This window comes from Ovis canadensis, chromosome 2, assembly GCF_042477335.2.
Source record: "Ovis canadensis isolate MfBH-ARS-UI-01 breed Bighorn chromosome 2, ARS-UI_OviCan_v2, whole genome shotgun sequence".
Classification (NCBI taxonomy): Eukaryota; Metazoa; Chordata; class Mammalia; order Artiodactyla; family Bovidae; genus Ovis; species Ovis canadensis.
Genome location: NC_091246.1, coordinates 180,766,731 through 180,788,373, shown reverse-complemented (window position 1 = coordinate 180,788,373; position 21,643 = coordinate 180,766,731). Strand labels below are relative to the sequence as shown.

The following is a 21,643-nucleotide window of genomic DNA, read 5'->3' as shown; positions in this document are numbered from 1 at the left end:
GAAAAGGCAAAATGATAGCATCATTAAACACATCTTTGGTTGTTGGGGGTTTTGGCCTGAAGGGAATTAAGTAAGAAGCACAGGGGGTTATTTAGAGCAGTAAAATTATTCTGTATTATACTATAATGGTGCCTAAAAGACATTAAGTATTTGTGAAAATCCATAGAACATTATAATATATTACAAAAAGTAAACTTTGATATATATAAATAATTTGAAAATAATTTAGGAGGTAAGAAGATCTCATGATGCAATGTAATGTGTGATATAATAATTGGAATGTATTATAAGTGTATGAAACAACTTCACTGGATCACAAAGAGAAATAATTCTGAAAATGAATGGAATCTGTAAAAATAAAGGTAAAAGGAACTGTACATAAGCACTGAACTCTAGTTAATAATTTTCTTTCCTGTGAGGGCACAGATTAATAATACTGAAACCACCATGCCTATATACTAGAAATGTATAATTAATTAAAGAGATATCAGATGGTGGGAGCTAGGATTCTCACTGATGGAGTGGGAAGTTACAGTTAAGCAAGGGGAAAAGATAGAATGATCCACGTGGTAAACGATTAGAGCTAGAGAAATCAAGAGGAACTCATGTTTAGCTTAAATACAGATACAGCTGGTTGCATAGATAAATATCTATAAATATGTACATACACACACATGGCTTAGAGGTTAAAGCATCTGCCTGCAATGCAGGCAACCTGGGTTCGATCCCTGGGTCTGGAAGATCCCCTGGAGGACATGGCAACCCACTCCGGTATTCTTGCCTGGAGAATCCCATGAAGGGAGGAGTCTGGTGGGTTACAGCCCATAGGGTCGCAAAGAGTCGGACACTACTGAGCAACTTCACTTTCACTGCTGTCAGCTGAGAGGATCTAGAAGGAATGACACCTCAGTAAAAATGAGTACACCTGCCACCTAGATCTGATGCCAGTATCTTTCTCCAAAAAGAAGAACCAGGATTTCATGGAGAAATGGCTGATTCAAGGACCGTGGTAGGACATATACAAGAGAAGCCTGGAGCATCTTATAGTGCCAGAAAGTAAGAAAATGCTGAAAAAAAAAAAAAAGAAAAGAAAACAGAAAACCCCAAACAGAACAACCTATAGAGAAGTGGGCAAGTCATGGACACAGGAGTGAATTAAAAGACCTCCCAACGGCCAAAGCTGGGACCATTTGCATAACAAAATTAAAAAGTACTGATAATAACCCAAAATATAAGATGAATGTCCATGAGTCCTACAGATATAAATACACAATAAAGTAAGTGAGTGAAAGAATGAATTCCAAATAATTTATGTATTTGTTGTTGTTTAGTAGCTCAGTTATGTCCTACTCTTTTGCAACCTTGCAAAAGTTTCCTCTGTCCATGGGATATTCCAGGCAAGATTACTGGAGTTACTAGAGTAGTTTGCCATTTCCTTCTCCAGGGGATCTTCCTGGATTTTCTCCAGGGATTGAACCTGCATATCCTGTATTGGCAGGCAGATTCCTTACCACTGAGCCACCAGGGTAGCCCAATTTATATATTTACTCTGCCTTTAAGAAGTAGAACATAAATCCCCATTCCTTAAGTATGGGCTACATACAGTTATTTTCTTTCAAAAAACATAGTATGGGAAGGAACAACAACAACAAAACCAGTAATTTTATAGGGTAAAAGCCTGACAAACATTACATCAAGCCAGGTAATCAAGGTTAACATCAATAGTGAAGTTGAATTGATATTACATACCCTTGCTATTACATGGTGACAATGGCACTTTACCTCTGTGGTCTTTTTGTCAAAACACATTACCCCAGTCTGATCATGAGAAAAACATCAGACAACACATCCCAATTAAGAGACATTTTACCAAATGCTAAACAATTAATTCTCAAGACTGTAAAGGTCTTCAAAAACAAGGGAAGTCTGAGAAACTCACAACTAGGAGAAGCTATTGGTTAGTCATATGGATGTGAGAGTTGGACCATAAAGAAGGCTGTGCACCGAAGAACTGATGTTTAGAACTGCAGTGCTGGAAAAGACCCTTGAGGTCCCTCGAACTGGAAAGAGATCAAACCAGTCAATCCTAAAGGAAATCAACCCTGAATATTCATTGGGAGGACTGATGCTGAAGCTCCAATACTTTGGTCACCTATGTGAAGAGCCAACTCATTAGAAAAGACCCTGATGCTGGGGAAGATTGATGGCAAGAGTTAAAGGGGACAACAGAGGACAAGATGGTTGGATGGCATCAAAAACTTAATTGACATGAGCTTGAGCAAGCTCTGGGAGATGGTGAAGGACAGGGAGGCCTGGTGTGCTACAATCCATGGGGTCACAAAGTTGAACGTGACTGAGCGACTAAACAACAACCACCTGTCTATTTAAAACATATAATGGAGTTATATGTTATAAAACATGGATGGACTCCTGCAAAAGAAAAGGACATCAGTAAAAACTGGAGGATGTCTAAATAAAGTATGGCTTTTAGTTAACAGTATTAATATATGAATATTGGTTCATTAATTGAGACACATTACTATTAGTATAGTAAAGTAACTAATAATGGGGGACTGGCTTTGGGGCGTAAGAGAATTTTCTGTACTATCTTCACAATAACTATAAAACTAAAAGTGTTACTGAACTTCCCTGGTGGGACAGTGGATAACAATCTACCTGCCATTGGAGGGGTCATGGGTTCTATCCTGGTCCAGGAAGATTCCACATGCCGTAGAGCAACTAAAGGCCGTTCACCACAACTACTGAGCCTGTGCTCTAGAACCCATGAGCCACAACTACTAAAGCCCCCGTGCCCTGGAGCCTGCACCCCACAAATACAGAGTCAACCTGCTGCAATTACTGAAGCCCAATGCCTAGAGCCTATGCTCCACAGCAAGAGAAACCCCCACAATGAGAAGCCCATGCACTGCAACAAAGAGTAGCCCCTGCTCTCCACAACTAGGGAAAGGCTGCAAGCAGCAACGAAGACCCAGCGCAACCAAAAAAATTAAAAAAAGACTATTCTAAAATTTAAAAGTTATTTTTAAGAAAGGACATTCAAAAAATAGTAAAGCTGGCCTTAGAAATGAAGAACAAGCAGTCAAATGATACCGCTTTAGAGAACAGTCTCAACAGCACAAATGCTATCACTTATCATTCAGTTTCATCCATTTGAGCACTGTGTCTTACAGAGTCTTCTGTATTTAAGAATCCTTTCAAAACATAGAAAGTCTGGTGCCTGCAGACTTTGTATAGAACAGCAATAATGGACTTGGGAGCTGGATTATTTCAGATTCGATACCAGCTCCTAGCATATCCCAGCTCCATTTACTAACAGACCTGTGCTTCAGCTTTCTCATCTAAAAAATGACGGTGGTAGTAATAATCATAACATTCTATTGGGTTGTCCAGAGATTAAATAAATGAATACATGTAAATCAATAGAACAGAACCTGGCACATATGTGTTGGTTAAGTATTAAGTTTTTAATCAGTCTATTCACTCAACAAAAATGGACCACCACCCCAAAGGGGTTATGTTTTTGCTTATGAGAAACAGTAAAAGCTCAGAGGGGATTCAATTCCACCAGGGTCTGGTAAAGGGAAAGAAGGATTTGTAGAAGCAAATGGAATAAAAATTATCATCTCAGCTCTCTTTGTCAAACCAAGTTTGGCTTATATAAAAGGAAAACTAAAATTCTTCACGTCTGGTTTAATGTCTTAGTCCTCAGACTTAAAATGTTGGCAGAGTCTATACCACAGTATCAATTTTAAGGTATTCTGCTCAGAAATAATCTTCTAAAGGGGGTTCTTTGGTGTTTTGAGACACCTACAGATTTCTGCCTGCAGAGAAAATCACAAGGCTTTTCAAACTTCAGCCTCCAGAAAAACTTCTGCAAGCATTCAACAGTTTCCACAGCCTGTCCCCTCCAAACTTCTCTTCCAGAGAAGCACCTTGACCAAAAAAAAAAAAAAAAGCGCATCCATAATGATAACTCTCTGGTCTCTGTTCCAAATATTTATCTATTAATCCCAAAATAGTCACAAAGTAAGCCAAGCCAAGTGGCTTAGCCTTGACAAACGGTTTCCTTTTCTTCTGAAAAAGGAAGGAAAGCAATTCTTTATTTGGTTATACCATCCCTCTGCCTCCAAATGTTTTCTCAAGTAACAGGAAGGAAACTTAGGGAAAAGTGTAGGGGGAGAGGACTAAAGCAGAGTACTAACAAAAATATTACAAACGAGGAAAGTAGGAATTTTCTGACTCTGATAATAGATTCAATACACAGAGAAGACAGATCCATGTCCTGACAACAATTGGTCCATAGCTGCACAATTATTAAGCTATTCATCTAAACCCAGGATGTTAATCTCATTTTCTTAAGTAAAAACGAACATCACAAAAATTTTGTAAACACTAAGCTTTTACAAAGAATAATTGCCGTTAAATCCCTGAAAATAAGGTATTGTGTGTGTAGATTTAATATTTTCCTCATGTGTATCCACTTGAATTACCTGGTATATGTTAATGTGAAATTATTTTTCACATTTAAAATCTTTCTGTGAATAAACATTTTCAACAGAACAAAAACACAGTGGTTAAAAAACTATTAAGAAACAGCAAAGGTAATAGTGCAAGAGCCTGACTACAGACTGTGGCCCAAAATTCCATTATTAATGGAGTACTATTTCAAAAGAGTTTCTTTATGTTTACTGTATAGCTCTTGAGATAACACTTAACTACATTAAACCAAGAAGGGGAAATAGGAATTAAAAGAGCTTAAGCTAAGTCTGAAAAGTTAATTTTATTAAAAGTTGCAGCTTTGTTGGCTATCTGAAACATAGTTTTATAATAAATACTCAAAGATCACACAATTAGACAAACAGAAATAAGTCACCATTCCAATTTTATATGCAATAGAGATATTATATAATTCCACAAAGATTTTATACATTAGAAAGGACATTATTGGAAAGATACTACAAGAGGATACAGTGAAGGAAGTCATTTGCTTCCAAAGCTAGGAAGGAAAGATCACAGCGGACAGTTAAATTATACAATATTCCAAGTAGGTATTCAAGCATTAAAAAAGAAATAAAAGAGGCTAATAATACAGATGTAAAATTGTTCTCCTAAAGCTCTATCTATTGATAAGTTGAATATTCATCATATCAAAATATATTTTTTAATTTTAAAATCAAAATGTGGTTGACCTCCAAATTATAAACTGCATTTCCTTCTCTGACTTCACTACTGTTTTGTGATAAGAGCAAGAGAAGGAGAACAGTATTAGAAAATAAAATGAAGGTCAAACCAGAGTTCATATAATTTACATTTATACAAGTTCTTTCTATTTCAAGACTTTTAATTTACTCACTTTCATCCATATTAGCTCAATAAGATTCCACAGAAATGGCATTTCAACTCAATCAAAAAACAGAGGATGTTATTGTATTTTGAGCTGTGATCTTAGAATTTATAATACTATGCTATTTCTGTGACTATTTTTTGTACTTATATGTTAAACTGAAGATTTTTCCTTAATTAACCTTATTGATAGGGGATTCAACATAATGAACTCTGGAAAGTCAAATAAGTGTAAAAAATAAGTCTTTAAAATGCTGAGAAATATGAGGATATATGAGGGACACAAAAAGGGAATCTTCTTTTAAGTACTGAGAAAATATTAAATGGTTTTTTTTTAATTTATTAAATTAAAAAATTATAGTTTCAAAAGATTACCACAAATCCTTCGACATGTGGCAAGTGTAATTGTAAATAATAGGAGATGAAAAGTGAAGAGTATAATGAAAAACTCTTGTTGGCTAAAGCATTCATCATGAACTCATCATGCACCATCCTTAGTCTAATGTTAACTGAGAAAACAGGGAAATGTAAGTGCTAAGCAGAGTTAAGGTGCTAATCAAATGTTTATTTCAATCCATGAAAGATTCTGCACATTTAAGGCATATTCAAACCGCTGTAACACCAAATTGAGGAACAAGGTAGCAATGTCATAGCCAGTAAAATGTTCCCCATGAATCACTTGAGGAGATTAACAAATAATACTACATGTTATATTGACTGAAAATAAAACTGGTCTGTTTAAAAAATAATTTCTACATACATCAATACATGTAGCACACATTTATACATTATATAAATGGTTATGCCTAGTTTTGAGGTTTTGAAGTATGAATTCATACTCCTATTTGTTGAAAACATATTCAGGGACTAAAAACATAAGCCTCTTTTAGTAATTTTGGACTCTCAAATCTATAAATTTATGTAGATTCCTTCAGAATTCATCTTGTTCCAAAATAAAAATTTCTGCTTTTTTCCCAAATGTCCATGTCCTGTCTCTTTAATTACACTGTTGAACTTTTTCACAGGCAATGACTATGTTTCTTTTTTTTTTTTTTCAGTTTTTTATTTTTTAAATTTTAAAATCTTTAATTCTTACATGCATTCCCAAACATGAACCCCCCTCCCACCTCCCTCCCCATAACATCTTTCTGGGTCATCCCCATGCACCAGCCCCAAGCATGCTGCATCCTGCGTCAGACATAGACTGGCGATTCAATTCACATGATAGTATACATGTTAGAATGTCATTCTCCCAAATCATCCCACCCTCTCCCTCTCCCTCTGAGTCCAAAAGTCCGTTATACACATCTGTGTCTCTTTCCCTGTCTTGCATACAGGGTCGTCATTGCCATCTTCCTAAATTCCATATATATGTGTTAGTATACTGTATTGGTGTTTTTCTTTCTGGCTTACTTCACTCTGTATAATCGGCTCCAGTTTCATCCATCTCATCAGAACTGATTCAAATGAATTCTTTTTAACAGCTGAGTAATACTCCATTGTGTATATGTACCACAGCTTTCTTATCCATTCATCTGCTGATGGACATCTAGGTTGTTTCCATGTCCTGGCTATTATAAACAGTGCTGCGATGAACATTGGGGTACATGTGTCTCTTTCAATTCTGGTTTCCTCAGTGTGTATGCCCAGAAGTGGGATTGCTGGGTCATAAGGTAGTTCTATTTGCAATTTTTTAAGGAATCTCCACACTGTTCTCCATAGTGGCTGTACTAGTTTGCATTCCCACCAACAGTGTAGGAGGGTTCCCTTTTCTCCACACCCTCTCCAGCATTTATTGCTTGCAGATTTTTGGATCGCAGCCATTCTGACTGGTGTGAAGTGGTACCTCATTGTGGTTTTGATTTGCATTTCTCTAATAATGAGTGATGTTGAGCATCTTTTCATGTGTTTGTTAGCTATGTTTCTAACTGTAACATTTAGTCTAAAAACAAATGCCTATAAAGAGTTCAAACTAAAAACTTCAGTAATTATAAATCAGCATGAACCAAGAAGCCGTATATCAAACTTCTGCTTGGCATTCATTTGCATGTTATACTCTTATTTACTTTTTTCCTAAAGATATACCATTGGTGAGTCTACATGTAAATTAAATTAAAAAATAGCTAATTGGGAGAATTTTTTATGGTCTCACTTATATCTTTTTAAAAAATTCAATATCCATTTTCTTCATCTCTGATATATTCTTAAATATATATGTTTTGCTATTATCATTAAAGATATCATGAAAACATGTTTCAAAATGATATAAAAAAATCAGAACTTTATTGACTTAAATTTACTCAGAATGTATGCAGAGTACTGCAGCTTATGTAGCAAGAGCTTCCCTTTCAGTGGAAAAATCTGAATATGAGTATATACAAGTACATGCCACTCAAAGGTATCAAATTGATTAGTGACAATAAAACACCATTTGAATAGTACATTTCACACTCATACAAAACAATTAAAAATAACCTTTAGAGCAAAATCTTAAAAGTCCAGGTTCTAAGCAAGCAGCATTTTGACAAGTAAAGAAGAGTTCAGCTTTGTTTGGGGTTGCATTCATTCTTCTGAGGCCACAAATATAGATCACTATATTTCTGGATCATTAATGTTAATACTAACATGTTCCAAATGCATGTCTTGCATGCATGCACACACAAACACACACACACATTCTCTTTCTCATTCTTATTCTCTCTGCTGCTGCCCTGCCACCCTCCTCCTCATCCTCCCCCTCTCCTCTCCACATACAGATGCAGAGTCATATGAGAGAGAGTACAGGGTAAATAGCAGACAATAAAAACTGGCTGGGGAATTTTATAAAGGACATAAAAATCATGAAAATACTTACTTCGTCAGCCACCATACACCTGGAAAAAACAAAAATAAAACCAAATTAATGTCTTAATTGCCAAAGTCAACCATTTAAAAAGTTTTGATTAAGCGTTGTTGTGTTCAGTAGCTTGCCACAAAACAGTTTACACATTACAGCACTACGCCAGAGAGAGGTGTTTATAAGTGTTCATAAGAATAAGGGCCTTTCCTGACTTACAAGACTCTCCAGCTGCCAACTGCATATGGTTATGTGGGAACTGTTAGCTTCAGAAATGCTGTTGTTTCCCAATGCCCACCCATGGCGATGGCTACAATGACCCTTCGAAAACATGAGCAAAACGGCAAGTGATTGTACCAATCACTTCCCTCCTTATCAGTAAGTAAGGTTTCATGTTCTCCCCTAGAGATTAGAATGCTGTATTAACGTGCATTAGGATGTTATACATAAAATTCTATTAATATATGCTATATTATACATACTAGGCCACTTTCAAGCTGAATTTTGTATTCTACTATTATTTCACTAAATTTTCTCCTCCCTATTCTTTCTTATTAACCTACAGAAGTAAATTCTATCCACTGGAAATTGAGGACGGGGCATAAACTAAGGTCGTAATTAGAAGAAAAAGGCAAAGAACAAAACAAAGGATAGCAGATATGGTCAAGATCACAAGGGGTCCTTTAGAGACAGTGAGTACATCATAAGGGGAAAAACCAATCTCTTAACCAAGGTGATATACAGGAAATTAAAAAAAAAAAAAAAAGAAAAACTGGAATATAAAAATCAGAAAAGAAAAAATACCCTATTTGCATTTTTCTCCTTCCTTTAATCCCAATGGCCTTGACATTATACTATATTACATGCTTTCTTTAACATAAAACACAAATTAATAATTTGGTAATAAATATATTATTAAGAAATAACCTACAGGTAAAATGAAATTTTGTTCTTAAAATGAAAAAAAAGATGGCTGGTTACATATTAAGTTTTTATGGGAAAATAAAATACAAATACTCTAACTGAAATTTAAAACATATGCAAGAGCAACAAGTTTATTACATTTTTTGCAAACAGGCTGGAAAAGTAGAAAACTAAAAAGCAATATTTTGAAAAATATGACTTATTTCCAGGAAGATTTACATGTATACCTACTTTTTCATTTTGAAATCCAATTCAAATTTGGTAAAGATGTCATTTGAAGTATATATTATTTATTGAGTGCCTGTTAAGTAACTCAACAGGGAAGAGACGGGAGTGACAGAGGATGAGATGATTGGATGGTATCACTGACTCAATGGACATGAGTTTGAGCAAACCCTGGGAGGTAGGGGAGGACAGGGAAGCCTGGCTGCTGCAGTTCATGGGGTTGCAAAGAGTCATACACAACTTAATGACTGAACAACATTATGTACCTAGCACTGTCATAAGTTTGTGTGCTCAGTCATGTTAGACTCTGCAACCCCATGGACTGTAGCCCGCCGGCCTCCTCTTCCATGGGATTTCCCAAGCAACAATACTGGAGTGGGTTGCTATTTCCTCCTCCAGGGGATCTTCAAGACCCAGGATCAAACCTGCGGCTCTTGCATTGGCAGGCAGATTCTTTACCACTGCACCACCTGGGAAGCCCAAGTCCTAGGGATATAGCATTTAAAGGTTTTTCCTCATAAAGGGTGACTGGAAGAACTTCTGACAGTGAACAAGTAAATGATCCTAGTGGTGGTATGTGCCATTAAAGAAACTGAAACAAGGTAAGTGCAATAGGGAATTAGGGAGTATCTATTTTAAAGAGTGGTCAGGAACAATCTTTATGATAAAGCAATTCAAACCGATCTGAATAAGTTGTCACAAATTTAATGAGGAAGGGAATCATGAGAAAATCTGGAGGAAGAGTACTCTAAACAAAGCCATGAGCAAATGCAAGAGCTCTGAGATAAGATGGTTATGACATAGTTAAGCAAGCAGAGGGAGTCTAATGTGATTAAAATGTACTGAGTCATGGCAAACGGTAGAAAATAAGGTTGGAAGCACCTTAGGTCCTGACCATGGACAGCCATAAGCAATGGCATGAAGTCTAGATTTCCTTAGAATCCTTTGGAAGTAAGTAACATTTATTTAACTTTTTAAGAAGATTACTCTGGCTTCTAGAGAATAAACTATAGAAGACAAGAGCAGAAAAAGCGAGAGCAGATGGGAGGCACCTGAAGTAGAACAGGAGAGGAACAACAACATATGGATGCATGATAGAGACAGAGTTGGTGAAAAGTGGTCAGTTTAGACACATTTTGAAAGCACAGGCAATACGATATGCTGAACAATTGGGATAGGGATATTATGGATATGAAACAAGGGAAAGAAGTCAAAAATGAATCTTAAGATACCAGCTTAAGCAATTAACTGTGAAAAAATGGTGGTAATGCATTCACTGAGAAAGGAAGGGTGGGGAGACCAGCAGGTTTGGAGATCACAATCAAAAGTTCTGTTTGGGGGACTTCCCTGGTGGTCCAATGGTTAGGATACCATGCTTCCACTGCAGGGGGGCACAGTTCAATCTCTGGTTGGGGAGCTAAGATCCTGCAAGTTGCAAGAGGGTTAAAAAAAAACACAACTTAGGTTTCGATCTATAGTCTTTCTGGTATCCATTAGATACCCCAGTTGTACTGTTGGGTGGGGCAAGGGATATGTGAGTCAGCGGAATAGCAGGGACTGATATAATAAATCTGAGAGTCATTAGAATGTAAAGGCATTGGAATGAGAAAGGATCAAGGATAGTCTGTAATATAACACCTTGACTGTGGCTTGTTTTCTATGCCCAACTCCAAGTTCCTTAACTTTCTAAAGTTAAACAGCTACTGTGACCTGCAGGCTGCTAGATGAGGTTTATGACTCTAGTGAAGTAACATCAGAGCAAATTGTTAGGCAGCTAAATCACCCCATGGGTGGTTAACCGACTAAAAAATAGCATCAGAGCCCTGGGCAACAACTGACACAACTGGTGGCTGTGGATCACTGCCTTGGCTTGACTTTTAAGTATCTGAAGACCCCAGTTGTAAGACTGTCTTCCAGCCCTCTGGTTATGCTGGATTCTCCTAACACGAGACAGGTGGTCTTCCCAACTTTGGAAACCAGGACAGTTTAAGGACATCAAAGAGCACTGAGCTTCCTTCAGGTATTTCTAGTGGGGCTGACTGTCCTTCAAATTTAGGCACTATATCTGTCCCAACCTCTGGCAGTCCTACTATTTACAATAGTTCAGCAATCAGACTTGATTTCCAATGAGCTATCATAGAAACAGCCATCAGTGAAGCTGAAGCTCCAAAACTTTGGCCACCTGATGCAGACAGCTGACTCACTGGGGAAGACCCTGGTGAAGACTGAAGACAGAAAGAGAAGAGGGTGACAGAGGATTAGAGACAGTTGGATGGTATCACCGATTCAATGGACATGAACTTGGGCAAACTCTGGGAGATGATGAGGGACAGGGAAGCCTGGTGGGCTGCAGTCCATTGGGTCTCACAGAGTCAGACACAATTTGGCGACTGAACAACAACAATAACAATCATAGAAAAATAACTGATCATGTGAGAGGCCCCATCATCTGAAAGGGCAGAATACAAGTAAATAATCAGAATATATATCTAGTGAAATAGCAGTGCTAGAAAGACTAAACACCTGCACAAAAATTGTTATAGCACCTAAATAAATTCTAATGCAACACACACACACACTCCCTTCCATGGTTTCCAAACTAAAATGAGTAGATAAATTTTTTAAAAAGATGATTATTACTGACAGCTAAATCAGTAGACTACGAGATGAAGTGCAAAGAAAAAAACGCTTGAAGAACAGAACCTGAAAACTAATGTGAAAAACTGGTGTTCAAAAGGAGAAAAGACACAATATATGAAGGAGAAGCAAAAATTAAGTAAACAAAAGAAAATTTTGGGGGGCTAAAGAAAATACCTCTGATGGATAACTGAAACAGAGAACCACATTTCGGGGTGAGCTGAAAAGACAAATATCTACTCACATCCGTATAAAATTCATTAATCTTATGAACAAAAAGAAAACCTTGTAAGTATTCAGACTGAAAGAAAAATTATCAATAAAGGGAAAAAACAACTGCATTGCACTTCTATCATCAACATCAGAAACTAAAAAACAATGGAAACTAATCTAGACTACTGAAAGGAAAGCAGAACTCATGAATCGTATATCCAGTTGAGATACCCATTAATTAGAAGGGATGGCAAAAAGACATACAGCTAATCAAGATCTCCAAGATTATATCACTTAAAGCAAACCATTTGAAGAAAAATACTTGAGAAAAATAACCAAACAATAAAAACACCTTAATATAGATTCAAGATAGAAGATGAAAAGGAAATGTGATTGGCAATGAAACTATATATACGTGATAGTGGATGATGTATATTCTAAATGAAGACTCTACAAGTGGAAGGACCCATTCTGTAATCTCAAAGTGCAAAACTGAAGGGAGGTGACAAAGGAGAGGCAGTACTAAAATTATTCTAAAGCAAAATACTAAATTTGTTCTTGTTTAGTTGCTAAGTCGTGAACAACTCTTTCGCAATCCCATGGACTATGTAACCCCACCAGGCTCCTCTGTCTATGGGATTTTCCAGGCAGGAATACTGAAGTGAGTTGCCATTTCCTTCTTCAGTGGATCTTCCCAACCCAGAGATCAAACCCACATCTCCTGCACTGGTAGGCAGATTCTTTACCACTGAGCCACCAGGAAGCTCCAGAAAACCAAACTGGTGATATTTAAAGTCAGGAGACTAAATGAGATCACCTAGGAAGAAGAAAGCTACTGACAGAGAGCCCTGGAGCACTCCAACAATAAGAGGTCACAAAAGGGAGAAAGATCCAGCAAAGGAAACTGAGGAGGATCCAGTAATATAAAAAACTACAAGAAGAATGTAGTGACCTTGAGGCCAAGTTAAGAAACTGTTCTGGAAGGAGCTAATGAACAACTATGACAAATGCTGCTGACAAGCCTAGTGGAATGCGGTCTAGGAATTGATCATTTGATTTGGCAAGAGATCATTCACAGCCCTGACAAGGGCAACTTTGATAGAACAGTAGGGAACAAAAGCCTCACCTAAAAGGGTTCAGGAGACAATGGAAGCAGAAGAAGGGCAGAGACTGAGTAGAGACCACTGTCTTAAGGAATTATTCTGTACGGGGAACACATAAATATGGTAGTTGCTCAAAAAAAAAGTAGGGAACAGAGAAGATATTTTAAAAAGGCAAAATACTATACATAACCCAATCACTGACTCTATGAATGTAACATCTGTGGATCAACAGATGTCTTAACTTGGCAATCAAGTTAAGACAACAAATAAAAATGGTCAAGTAGCTATGCATGAAGATGGTAACAGAAGAAGTAGAAATGAATGGGGTTCTCCTGCAAAAACTGTAAAAAAAAGGAATGAACTTTTTTCATGGCTACAACCTTGGGAAGCACTCTTATTCTGAAAGCAAAGGGAAGGAACTAAAAATATTTATGGAGTTAGAGAACAAGGTTCAGGGACTAAGAAGTCCAGGGGATACACATTTCAAAACAGGGTAAATGGGTTAACAGTGTCAAATGCTGCAAAGGATGACTAAAAGGCCACCATACTAAGTTATAAGCAGCTCATGTGTAAGCTCACTTGCAGTTCTCATTTGTTAAGAGGATTGCGGATAGTTTTTAAAAAAAAAAGGGAGCCAACAGATACAGAGTAATCAGAAAGGAATTTTGGTAGCAAAAAGCAAAAAAACAAAAGAAAAACTAAAAATAGGGAAGTAGCCATATAACATGTTGGAAACCCGAACAGTGGACATGGAGTCAACATTGAGAAGGAAAACAATAAAAATGACTGATGGAGACCATAATATAAAAGATGAAAATATAGCTAATCCAATTTCTCACTTCATAGAAATTTTATATCATATCTGAATGAAACTAAAGTCTAAACTTCATTTGTAAATGGACTGCCCATAATCACATTATTACATATAATTACATTATATCCATGGAAATATAAACAGTTTTTTTCTCCCACTGGGAAATAGCAAATATAATCCATATAGGGACTTTAACCTACAGCTAAAAAAAAAACCCTTCATTAAAGAATATGCATTTTATTTGTCAAACCTGGTTTGGTATGCCAATAGCTATACAATTTCATCTGAATTTAACAAGCAGTTCAGTTTTCCATTTTCATAAAAAATAAATAATATTCTTTGTTCCAAATTCATTGTTAATTGCTTGAATCATAGCTTATCCAGCATGGCTACAGACATCAAAAAAGCAACTTTCCACTTCACTGAGTTGTTTCCAAAACTTTGAGGCTCCTTACATTAATCACCACTTACCGTATCAAGACATATATATTCTGGTATTTGCAGCAGCTGTAACTATGGATGCACATGTTCAGTGTTAACTATTTTAAACCCCAATTCAAAGACAGGTAGAAAAGAGAAAACTGAGCACCATTATACTTTCCTAACAATCACTTTACACACCAGTTAAATTTCTCTTCTAAGACTCATAGAACCAAATAATGTGTGTTTAACTGGAAGCTTTTCTCCAATTTCTTTATATTAAAAAAAAAAAAACCTCTTCAATAATGAACACCCATATCTCTTTTGAATAAATCATGTCAAAAAGAAAACACAAAAACTCTCCAAGAGAATATTTTGATGACATTGAGAATTTAATGCTCTAATTCTGTATGAAAAACCTAGATAGTTTATTGAAAAGCAAAGACATTACGTTGCTGACAAAGGTCCATATAGTCAAAGCTATGGTTTTTCCAGTAGTCATGGATGGATGTGAGTTCAACCGTAAAGAAGGCTGAGCACAGAAGAACTGATGCTTTAGAACTGTAGTGCTGGAGAAGACTCTTGAGAATCACTTGGACAGCAAGGAGATCAAACCAGGCAATCCTGAGGGAAATCAATCCTGACTATTCCTTGGAAGGACTGATGCTAAAGCTGAAGTTCCAATACTTTGGCCACCTGACTGATGCTGGGAAAGACTGAAGGCAGGAGGAGAAGGGGATGATAGAGGATGATATGGTTGGATGGTATCACTAACTCAATGGACATGAGTTTGAGCCAACTCAAGGAGACAGTGAAGGACAGGGAAGCCTGGTGAGCTGCAATTCATAGGGTTGCAAAGAGTCAGACACAACTCAGTGACTAAACAACAAACTCTGTTTTGAATCAGAAGTACAGAATTCAGGACTCAGTACATGAAAACAGAATTTGCTTAATCAATTACCATGCATGCTGTGACCTCAGATGTGGGCTACTAACCCAGGAAGAATATTGACTTTTTGGATATTCACATGAAACTGTCCAGTAGCAGGAATCAACAATTTAATATGGTTAATATACTACCATACCACCCTTTAGTATGTTATATTTGACCAATGCTAACTTAATGTTGGGCTTCCCTGGTGGCTCAGAGGGTAAAGCGACTGCCTACAATGCGGGAGACCTGGGTTCGATCCCCGGGTAGGGAAGATTCCCAGGAGAAGGAAATGGCAACCCACTCCAGTACTCTTGCCTTAAAAATCCCATGGACTGAGAAGCCTGATAGGCTACATGTTAGTCAACAAAGGTCTAAACAGTCAAAGCTATGGTTTTTCCAGTAGTCATGTACAGATGTGAGAGTTGTACCATAAAAATGGCTGAGACCAAAGAACTGATGCTTTTGGATTGTGGTGCTGCAGAAGACTCTTGAGAGTCCCTTGGACAGCAAGGAGTTCAAACCAGTCAATCCTAAAGGAAGTTAACCCTGAATATTCATTGGAAGGACTGATGCTCAAGCTCCAGTACTCTGATCACCTGATGGGAAGAGCCAACTCATTAGAAAAGACTCTGATGTTGGGAAAGATTGAAGGAAGGAGAAGAAGGGGGCAACAGAGGATGAGATGGTTGGATGGCATCACTGATTCAATGAACATGAGTTTGAGCAAACTATGGGAGATAGTGAAAGACAGGGAAGCCTAGTGTGCTGCAGGCCGTGGGGTGGCAAAGAGTTGGACATGACTTAGCAACTGAACAACAACTTAATGTTACTTTAATAAACCCACCCACTATTCCCTATAGACTAAGCCACAGGGCCAGGAGTTCAGAGAACCAAGTCACAACATTTTTTCTAACTAGAGCCGTATCTTAAAAATCCCTTTCCCCATAACTATCAAAGTTCAACATGATAAATGGCCAGTGTTTTATTTTTTTAGTTTTTTTTTTCTAATTGAGAATTTTTTTTTTCTTAAATGCTGAAGGATTTTATTTATTTATTTATTTTTATTTTACTTTACAATACTGTATTGGTTTTGCCATACATTGACATGAATCTACCATGGGTATACATGCGTTCCCAAACATGAACTCCCCTCCCACCTCCCTCCCCATAACATCTCTCTGGGTCATCACCGTGCACCAGCCCCAAGCATGCTGTATCCTGCGTCAGACGTAGACTGGCAATTCGATTCTTACATGATAGTATACATGTTACAATGCCATTCTCCCAAATCATCCCACCCTCTCCCTCTCCCTCTGAGTCCAAAAGTCCGTTATACACATCTGTGTCTTTTTTGCTGTCTTGCATACAGGGTCTTCATTACTATCTTTCTAAATTCCATATATATGTGTTAGTATACTGTATTGGTGTTTTTCTTTCTGGCTTACTTCACTCTGTATAATCAGCTCCAGTTTCATCCATCTCATCAGAACTGATTCAAATGTATTCTTTTTAATGGCTGAGTAATACTCCATTGTGTATATGTACCACAGCTTTCTTATCCATTCATTTGCTGATGGACATCTAGGTTGCTTCCATGTCCTGGCTATTATAAACAGTGCTGCGATGAACATTGGGGTACATGTGTCTCTTTCAATTCTGGTTTCCTCGGTGTGTATGCCCAGCAGTGGAATTGCTGGGTCATAAGGTAGTTCTATTTGCAATTTTTTAAGGAATCTCCACACTGTTCTCCAAAGTGGCTGTACTAGTTTGCATTCCCACCAACAGTGTAGGAGGGTATTTGTTTAGTTTTAATATTATTTACTTTTGGAATTGGAGATACATTATATCCACATGATTTAAGAGGTACAAAAGTAGAAAATCTTTCTCCAATCCCTATTCCTCAAGGGTGTTCCAGACATTAGCTATAACCAATTTCTCGTGTAGCCTTCTGGAAATAGGCTCTGTGAATACAAGTTAATATATGTGTGTGCATGTGAATACAGTATGTATATGTGTGTGTGTGTGTGTATGTATAGATATGTATGTGTGTCACAACTAATAACTTAAGATTTACACCTTTTCTAATCTTATGTAAAATTCCTAAAGTCCACAATATAATACTGTAACATGATACTAACATGCAAAATAAAAAAGAGAAAGGGGGGGGAAGGAAAAAAATTGAGGCTGAAAATTAGAAAAAAAAATTTCTTGCTTTGACAAATGGTAAATACATGTGGTCAGGAAACCCTCTGCTTCAGCTCCCAACTAGCTTGATTTTTCATACTGTCTGTGGTAGAACAACACTTTCTGGAAAAGATCTCCTGGGCCTCCCAGCCACTCCTGATTCTCCTGCTAGCTTTCATCTCTGCCCCATTTCCTGGTGCCTCCTCTGCTACTCAACCTCTTCCGTGTTCAATCTTCAGTCACATTCTCCTTGTGCTCCACCTAAATTCCTAAAGCTATCGTTCATCCTCATAGTTTTAAGTACCACACATACACAAGTCCTAAATCTGCACCTAAGGCTTTTACAATATACTCCAGATAGATGCATATTTAAAATCTCTTTTTGGAACTTTTCCCTGAATATCCTGAAGTTATTATGGTATAGGATGCATGTTTACATTTGAAACTGAAGCTAATTAAGCACTTGATTATAACGAAAACAATCAAACCTCTAGAGGGAATATTTAAACAATGGATTTGAGTCTGTGACTCTTCCCCTTGGGTTAGAAATTTCTGTTAAAAATAAAAACAGCAAAACAACAGTATTTATTTTGTCTGCGAATCAAATCAGTTTGCCACATATCTGTAAAAGCTTAAAGCATTGCTGTTATTTGCAAGCATATAGTTAAACATATCTCAGACCTCTATCGCCAGTTTCTTAAGTCTCATCTTTTTTATGAAATGAGTAAGCCAAGTTTGAGATCAAACCAGTTAATCCTAAAGGAAATCAACTCTGAAAATTCACTGAAAGGACTGATTCTGAAGTTGAAGCTCTAATACTTTGGCTACCTGATGTGAAGAGCTGACTCACTGGAAAAGACCCTGAAGCAGGTGAGAGAGGATGAGATGATTGGATAGCATCACCAACTCAATGGACATGAGTTTGAGAAAACTCTGGGAGATAGTGACAGACAGGGAAGCCATGCGTGCTGCAGTCCATGGGGTCGCAAAAAGTCCAACGTGACTTAGTGACTGAACAACAAGTCAAGTAAGCTATGCTGGGATAAAGTGAGATAATACATTGTAAATAAAAAGATACCATAAAAACTTTAGTGCTGTTATGATGGTGATAATAAGTTCTGTTCAATAAACTCCAAATAACTATGTTCACGGTCAAAAAGTAAGTACTGGCAATGAACAAAGGAAACATACAAAGGACAATGGGCTTCTCTGGTGGCTCAGTGGCAAAGAATAAGCCAGCTAATGCAGGAGACATGGGTCCCATTCCTGGGTCAGGAAGATCCCCTGGAGAAGGAAACGGCAAACCACACTAGTATTCTTGCCTTGAAAATTCCACGGACAGTGGAGCCTGGTGAGCTAAGTCTATGGAGTCTCAAAAGAGTAGGACACAACTTAGCAACTAAACAACAGAGGGCAGTGGCTTCCAATTTAGCCATTATAAATGGAAGGAAATGTGATGACTTTAAAACCTGGTTTTATGAACACTGTTTCCATGAGGATGCAGTGCAAGCAAAGAAACAATTCAAAATGGCTTAACCATTAAAGAGAATTAATATATCACATAATATATAATGAGAAATCCAGGGAGGAATGATTCCAGCTGATTAATTCAATACCCTACTCATGTCGTCTTTCTGCTGGTTCATCCTAAGTAGCTCCAGAGAACATATCCTTACCCACCATGTTCAGAGACACATGGAAGGTACATCCAAAGAATTCTAGACTCTGTTGACAGGGAAGGAAGAGGAGAAAGATTTTACATGAAGCAACCCACATCTGCTATACATGTTATGACTTTGAAAAACAGACTAAGATAACATTTAGTGTTTCATTTTGTGTTAGTTCTTTTTACCAATTATGAAACCCCAATCACACACAGGAAGGACATAAAAGTCTGGTAATAATTTCAAGGTACATAAGAGATGTGGGGGAGTATAAACAAATCTGTGTGTATACCAACAACCCAATGAAGTTTCAAAAAGAATTGCTTTTCCTGTTCATGAGTGTTTTAAAAATAAACTAACTCCTAATGCATGATAATATCTTGAAAATATTATGCTTCATTAGTCTGACTTCACTAGCACAAAATTACCTTGTAACTTTTATGAATAAAGAGCAAAACAGGAAATAGTGTCTGCATCTTCCTAGGTGGTTTAAAAAAAAAATGGTGTATCTTAGCTGTTTTGAGAGAATTATTATTGTTTTCAGGGTGTATAATAATTTCCCCTGGGCCATTATATCACATTAGTTTTCAAACAATTATTTATTATTATTTATAAAACTGCAGGTCAAAAAAAGGTGAATATTCCTGCAATAATTAGTGGGAGAATTTAAAGGGATTAGACAATAACATTCATTAGAATATTTTGGAGTTAAAAACAAAAATATAGTTCATATAAAAAGCAAATAAGAAGTAATTCAGGTCTGCCTGATCTAGTCTAAAGTGACTTTGTGTGCTTAGTCACTCAGCTGTAGCCAACTGTTTGTGACTCCATGAACTGCAGCCTGCCAGGCTCTGCTGTCCATGAGATTCTCCAGGCAAGAATACTTACTGGAGAAGGTAGCCATTCCCTTCTCCAGAGGATCTTCCCAACCCAAGTCTCCCTCATTGCAGGCAGATTCTTTACCAGCTAAGCCACCAGAGAAGCCACATTTATAAGTAGCAAAAATGATTTACAGTAATAAAATTACTTAATAAAGACATGTGCACCATTGATGGGGAAGCCCCCTTGTGGCTCAGGCAGTAAAGATGCTTAAATATTGCTAGGTAGATGGAGAAATAAGTTCAATAGTTTTATTACAAACTGAGAATTCTCTCAAAATATGAAAATTAAATAACCTTTTGCTTACAAATTCTTTTTAGCCTATATTTTGGATTTATTGAATTATATATTAATAAAGCCTGAGTACTTTTATTACTGACTCAAGCTTGTGCAGCTGTGAGGCTGAATTAGTGGAGTGAGTGAGTGAGTGAGGTCGCTCAGTCGTGTCCAACTCTTTGCGACCCCGTGGACTGTAGCCCACCAGGCTCCTCCGTCCATGGGATTCTCCAGGCAAGAATACTGGAGTGGGTTGCCATTTCCTTCTCCAGGGGATCTTCCCAACCCAGGGATCGAACCCAGGTCTCCTGCATTGCAGGCAGACGCTTTAACCTCTGAGCCATCAGGGAAGCACATATTAAATTAGTGGAAGTACATATTGAAAATTATTTTAAATTTCAATAAGCACCAAACGCATGATATTCATTAATATTCATTTGGTCATTCACCAGATATACCTTTGAGCACCAGGCATAGTGCTAGGCCTTTTATCTGAGCAAGATGCAAACATATAAGCAATAAGTGTACTAAGTGTTACTAATGTTATAGTAGAAGTCCTTTTAAGGTCAAGACTAAGGCCAAAGACAAGAGTAGTCACTTCTAAGTGTGCAATGAAAGTTACATTCAAAAGAATATGACGAAGGATTAAAATATTGACTGGGTTCAGAATGAATGCCTCAAGCAGGGCCTCATATTTGAGTAATCATCAAACTTATTTCAAAGGAAAATATTCTCCCAAAACCTTATTATTAATTTAAAAAACTTATGTCAAATAAGTACAAACCCAAAACTAGGAACAAACTCCTTATACTTACAGATTTTAGAAAGTATTTTAAAAATGAGAACACATTTAGGAAATGAGGAATAAACCACAAAATAAAAACAATTCAACTTAACAATATTAACTTGATAGATGGTATCATTTTGCAGAAATAAAATTGATGCCTTGGGATTTTATGGTAAAAAGAAATAGACTTCCGTCTGCTTAATATTTAAGCTGTATCCATATCCTGTATTTACTTCTGTAATGAGAGGGAATTGAGAACAGCCACACAAATAAAATGCCACATAGTAATGACCAAAATAGACAGGACTATTTTCCCCATTACTTTGCCTCTCCTGCAAAGTAGAGGAAGCCTGGAGTTAGTAGCGCCTGCTAGAGCAGCAGCC

The 21,643-nt window shown here is 37.2% G+C and overlaps 1 protein-coding gene and 1 non-coding gene across 3 annotated transcripts in view; one reads left to right on the top strand and one right to left on the bottom strand.

Annotated features, from left to right (window-relative positions):
• The window catches only part of ZRANB3 (zinc finger RANBP2-type containing 3), a 293,996-nt gene that overhangs the window by 173,191 nt on the left and 99,162 nt on the right, over window positions 1–21,643 (bottom strand). For both annotated transcript variants that reach the window (XM_069577715.1, XM_069577714.1), the window contains one exon: window positions 8,219–8,237. In XM_069577715.1, the coding sequence (XP_069433816.1) occupies window positions 8,219–8,237 (19 nt within the window). The remainder of the gene's footprint in view (window positions 1–8,218; window positions 8,238–21,643) is intronic.
• On the top strand, window positions 15,670–15,741 carry TRNAC-ACA (transfer RNA cysteine (anticodon ACA)). The gene has a single exon. It is a non-coding gene; the product is annotated as a tRNA-Cys (tRNA).